At 38.8% G+C, this 6,000-nt stretch overlaps 2 protein-coding genes across 2 annotated transcripts; both read left to right on the top strand.

Moving 5' to 3' along the window:
* Positions 1-213: 213 nt before the first annotated feature.
* LOC142610471 (uncharacterized) lies at positions 214-2,012 on the top strand. Its single transcript, XM_075782283.1, has 3 exons — positions 214-244; positions 457-981; positions 1,333-2,012. Exons 1-3 carry the CDS (start codon positions 214-216, stop codon positions 2,010-2,012), a joined length of 1,236 nt encoding a protein of 411 aa, XP_075638398.1.
* Positions 2,013-2,603: 591 nt separating this feature from the next.
* LOC142610469 (uncharacterized) lies at positions 2,604-2,975 on the top strand. The gene has a single exon (XM_075782280.1). The coding sequence runs from the start codon at positions 2,604-2,606 to the stop codon at positions 2,973-2,975; it is 372 nt and encodes a 123-aa protein (XP_075638395.1).
* The last annotated feature ends 3,025 nt before the right edge of the window (positions 2,976-6,000 follow it).

The following is a 6,000-nucleotide window of genomic DNA, read 5'->3' as shown; positions in this document are numbered from 1 at the left end:
AGTAATATCATTCCTTAAAAGGCACACACATGGATATGAATCACTATCTCATGAGAACCAAACCTTTGAATTATACGTTCACAAGAATAAAAATCATAGCAAATTTAAGCACCCAAAAATCATGGCTTTGACACTATCTTGAGTGGTATTCAAAGTTTTGATGGGAGTGAGTTGTTTGAACAATTGGATGGAGATTTCGAAGCTCTCAATCAAATGGCGCCCCTTACGGCTCCAGGCCCTAATGGTATGTCCCTATTTTCTATAAGTCTTTCTAGCACATTGTGGGGGAAGATGTGACTGCAGTGGTACTTCAAGCATTAAACTCAAGTATTGTCCCAGGCTCCATCAATACTACTTTCATCACTCTTATACCAAAAATTAAAAATCCCAAGAAAGTTTAAGATTTTAGGCCCATAAGCTTGTGTAATGTCATTTATAAACTTATTGCTAAAGTAGTGGCTAATCGGCTGAAAAAGTTTTTAGCTAATTCTATACCATATTCTCAAAGTGCCTTTCTTTCGGGCCGGTTGATATCTGATAACATTCTTGTTGCTTTTGAGACTCTTCATTATTTGAAGCAAAAAACTCAAGGCAAAATGAGATTTATGGCTCTTAAATTGGATATGAGTAAAGCGTATGATCGAGTGGAGTGGGGTTTCTTGGAGGCAATTATACAACACTTGGGGCTTGGGGAGAGGATTAGAAGAATTATCATGTCTTGCTTGAAATCAGTGTCTTACTCTATCCTTCTCAATGGGCAGCCTATTGGAAGCATTAAACCCTCTAGGGGGCTCTGTCAAGGTGACCCTCTCTCACCATACCTGTTTCTCTTGTGTGCCATGGGTTTACAAGGATTATTGCAGAAAGCAGAGGCGGAGGGTAGTATCAAGGGAGTGGCTATTAGTAGATATGGTCCTCGAGTATCTCATTTATTCTTTGCTGATGATAGTGTCCTCTTTTGTCGTGCTACTGAAGTTGAATGTCAGAGGGTTCTAGACATTTTGTCCATCTATGAAATGGGAACAAGTCAAAAAATCAATAAAGAGAAGACGAATATTTTCTTCAGTTTCAATACTCCTCACCAAACCTAAGCCCGCATCCAACACTTATAGGGGGTTTCGGTGATCAGACAATATGAAAAATACTTAGGTTTACCAGCACTAGTGGGGAGGGAGAAAAAAAGAAGCTTTATCTACCTTAAGGAAAGGGTGTGGAAAAAATTATAGGGGAGGAAGGAAAAAATATTATACATAGCGAATAGGAAAGTCCTTATTAAAGTCGTTATTCAAGCCATCTCAACATACACTATAAGCTGTTTCAAGCTCCATAAAGGGTTGATTAAAGAACTAGAAGTCCTCATTAGGAAATTTTGGTGGGGTTACAATGATGACTCAAGGAAGGTGCATTGGGTTAGTTGGGAGAGGTTTTGTGAAGCAAAAGAAGTGGGTGGAATGGGCTTCAAAGAAATTGAAAAGATTAATGACGCCATCCTTGCTAAACAAGTATGGCGGATGCTGCATAATCTGGAGTCCCTTTGCTTTAGAGTTTTTAAAGCCCGATTCTTCCCAAATTGCTTTATTCTTGATGCCAAGGAATCCAACTCTGGGTCCTATGCATGGAAGAGCATCCTTGGTGCTCGAGATGTTATTAGAAAGGGTATGGTTTGGTGTATTGGGAATGGTCAATCAATTAGGATCAAGGAAGGCAAGTGGTTGCCGATGAAACCAAGTAGAGTAATCCTTTTCCCCCTCCCTTTAACTATGGCGGAAGCAAAGGTGAGCTCTCTTATCAATCCAGATTTGGGATTGTGGAAATCTGAGGAGGTAAAACAGCTTTTTCTACCTCATGAAGCTTCCTTGGTTTTGGGTATTCCACTTAGCCACAGAAAACCCCCTGACTGTGTGTCTTGGTCGTGTACTCCATCCAAGGAATTTAGCACTAGCAGTGCCTACAAGCTGTTGGCTGCTTCGGCTTCAACAGATCAAGCGAGCTCATCCAACCAGGCCAATTAGAGAAGCCTCTAGAAAGGAATCTGGAAGATGCAAGTGCCCAACAAGATTAAACACTTTGTGTGGAGAATTTGTAATAATGCTCTACCCACAAAGTGTAATCTGAAGCGAAGACATATTATAGACTCAGACCTGTGCGAGTTGTGTAAAGATTCTCTAGAAGATGCCCTCCACGCGTTGTGCTTCTGCAACCAAGTAGCCCCTGTGTGGCAACCTTTCTAATGGTTTCAGTCGATGATATCTCCCCCTCCCCTGAATTTCTGTGATTTACTTAACAAGTTTATGCAGGTTCATGACGAGCCCAGAACGGAGATGTTCGCAACAATTGCTTGGTGCTTATGGAACAGGAGAAACGCTCTCCATTTTGGTCATCCAGCTCACCCCATATCAAATATCAGCTCCGTTGCAGCCGCATTACTCAAGGAATTCTTTGCTAGCTAGATTACAAAAGCTCCCATCCCTCGACCTGCGGCTCGACAACAATGCCGCCCTCCAAAACCAGGATTCTTTAAAGTGAATTTCGACACTGCCCTCTTCAAACACTCGAATTCAGCTGGAATCGATGTCATCGTGTGTGACTAGCGGGGCGCTACCATGGGTGCTCTATCCTCGCCTATTATGCTATCATCTTCAGTTGCGGATATGGAAGCTCTCGCCTACCTTAGAGCGGTCCAATTTGCTGCTAAACTTGATCTTCACTGTGTAATTCTTGAAGGTGATTCGGCCACAATCATATCTGCAGTTTCCCAGGGGACCTCATTGCTCTCTTCTTTTGGAAATATTGTAGATGATGTTAGGCACTTACTTCCTAGTTTTTCTTCAGTTACATTTAGCCATGTTAACTGCACTGGTAACATAGTAGCGGATGCCCTTGCTAAAAAGGCTTCTTCCGTTGTTGGCTGCCAAGTTTGGATGAATGCCTTGCCTTCAGACATTGCTGCTTTGGTAGACTTTGATGTCCATTAAGCCATGTTTTGTTCTTTTAATAAATTCCCAGGCTTGAGGTATGGTTTCTCAAAAAAAAAAAATCACACAGCCGCAGTGATACACAGAGCAGAGTCTAGAAACAATTAAAAACCCCAAATAAAGTTCCAACTTTGGTGCTGGGCTATCTCATTGCAAAATGCTCAAGCCCTGGTTGGGCCACATTAAGATTTTAGCTTTCTTTTCAACTTTATAGAGATCCAGTATACAAAATGTGTAGATTTTGAAACATGAAACAAGATCAAGTGCTTTTAAAAAAAAATGATAACATGGTAAAAGAGTGATATACACACAATAACCTATATAATATATGGGTCTTGTTAACGAGTGCTTGCGTTGCTTTTCTTGTAAGGAAATCTGAGCTTCAAGCCATTTTATGATACAATAATGGAAAAAGGTGATGATCGAATGAAATTGAGTATGAGGAGAGAAACTATCTTAACATGCCACCATTCAGGTGGTAAGGTTCAAACATTATATAATACCAAGGACTTGGTTTGAACTCGTCCCACGAGCTAAACCAGCTTTCTTTGCCTAAGAAACACCACTAAAACAGGAAGAACAAAGGCACCATAAAAGAAAATTTTGAAAATGTCCAGAACGTGTCCAGTCTATATGCATATATGTAGGTATAGACATCACAAATCTACATCAATAGAGTTTTACACATCTATCTGCATAATCATATGTTAAATGTGTATGCACATATATACATATTAAATTCTTGCAGGACTACTTAGGAACCAGAAAGAGCCGGCCAGTCAGACAGCTTAATTGGTAATCCAGAACAAAGTCAGAACCCTCAACGGGCCATTTCTACTATACCTTAGTTTACTCAAAAGCCCAGCATAAATGATTGAAAAACTTAATGATAATTACGAACGTATATGTTATATAAAATTTACAGAGCTGATAAGTGATAACTGCCAATGGAACCATTTAAACCAAGAAAAAGATTTTGAGCGTATTTCTCCATCAATGCCATGATTGCTGCCAAAACAGACATTGCAACCGGCAGAGACTACTTACCATCAGATTTTTTTTTTTTTTATAAGTAATAAAGACGTATATTCAAGAATACTATCTCATGCAGAAAGCCATAAGGTAGAGTTTAAAATAAAAAAATAAATAAAAAAATAAAAAATCATAATTACAAAGGAGAGAACTAAGGAACATAGCTAAAGAATCACTAGAGGTAGTCTCCAAGTCCTAAACCAGTCAAAAAAGGAGCCACTGAACAAAGCCAATAGCTGGTCGTTGAAACTTTCTATATCCTCAAACGTCCTCCCATTTCGCTCCCTCCAAAAATACCACATTAAGCACAGCAGAGCTACATTCCAAATGCTAGACAAATGCTTCTAACTAAAGGTACTTTAGTCATGGACCTAAGGAGCATTGCCGCATTAGCAAAGTCAACAAGGGGCAGATGGTGCCCTCTAGACTTTGCTTGTATGTAGAAATAAAGAACTTTTTCAACTGTATAAGGGACATCGGCGACCCCTAGTTTTTGCATGTGTTTGTCCTCAGTCCAAATGTATCTGTGCAAGTGTCTATCACACACACGCACGCGTCTTTGCATGTTATGATACATATGCCCTTTACCAAACAAAAATCAAGTCTTTATTAACCACAACAACATATTTTAATCAATGCCATCATCATCTTACAAACATGCACATGCACATGCACATGCACAGACCTTTGTAGCACACAAACAAATTAAGATATGGAATCGATAAAAACTTATGCTTTAACTGAAATATCATACCAGAGGAAAATTCACTCTCATCCCGTAAATCTTTAAACTAAAAATAACTTTAGCAATCTAATCTAATTGATTTTTACTAAGGTTCTGGTGATTTGGTATCTTGCAACAGAAAACTTATGGGTGTAGATGAATCACGAATAAAGCTACTACCTTTGATTTTCAGTGCAACATGAACATACTAAACCCTCATGTGCCTTCGATGTCCTTAATAAAACAATGATGCATTGTGGATAGTGAGAAAAGTATGACAAAGACTAAATATCAGTTGAAGGACAACAATGATTTTGACATGATCCCAAAAGTTACAAATTTAATCACAAAATATTGAAGTAATAGTTCCTCTTGGTATCCCACTGAGGATGAGGAGAATAAAAGGATTTCCAGCAACAGGAGTTACTATGTCCAGAGCAAGACTGGTTACATCAACTCATCATGCACCAAACCTATTGTAAACACTTTTTTCTTTTTATTGCTAAGTTACACAACCTCACTCACCTAAAACTTCTTTTTTTGATAGGTAAGAAAGTAATATTATTAATAAAAAAGAAGAAAAGATCCACAGAGTTCACAACAGTGAAAAATGAACAACATAGAAAACAAAAATAAGTAAAGGAATCAAAAAATGATTCTAAGAGACAAAAGAAAATCAACAATAGTAAAACAATCTGAAAGACCCCAACACTAAGACCAATCAAGAGTCCGCTGGCACAAATCTAACAACTGGGCTAGTGATTTCTCGAAATCGTCAAAAACACCGAATTCTGTTCAGCCAAAATAGTCCACATCAAACATCCTAGTACCAAATTCCAAATATCGGAATTATATTTCCCAAGCCAATGGTGTCAATAACATAGTAAGTCTGCAACCGAACCTGGCATGACCCAATCAATCCCAAAAAACTAAAGCATATGCATCCACATTGAATGAGCTATCGGACAAAAAATAAGAAGGTGATCCACAGATTCCTCATGATAACAGCACATACAACAACGATTGGCCAAGAGGTGACCACAGAGCATAAGATTATCCAAAGTGAGAATTTGGCCATGAGCTACTATTCACATAAAAAATGCCATCTTTTTAGGAACCTTTACTTTCCTAATGCCCTTCCAAGGGAAATTAGGAGTAACATCTCGAATCTTATGATAAAAAGACATAATGTCAAACTTCCCACTTCCCACTTCCATTGAGGCTCCAACAAAGACTGTCACTTCCACCACCCCTAGGAACCTAAGATTG

The sequence above is a fragment of the Castanea sativa genome, chromosome 9 (assembly GCF_040712315.1).
Source record: "Castanea sativa cultivar Marrone di Chiusa Pesio chromosome 9, ASM4071231v1".
NCBI lineage: Eukaryota > Viridiplantae > Streptophyta > Magnoliopsida > Fagales > Fagaceae > Castanea > Castanea sativa.
Note: the sequence above shows the minus strand (reverse complement) of the source record. Positions and strands in the feature narration are given on the sequence as shown.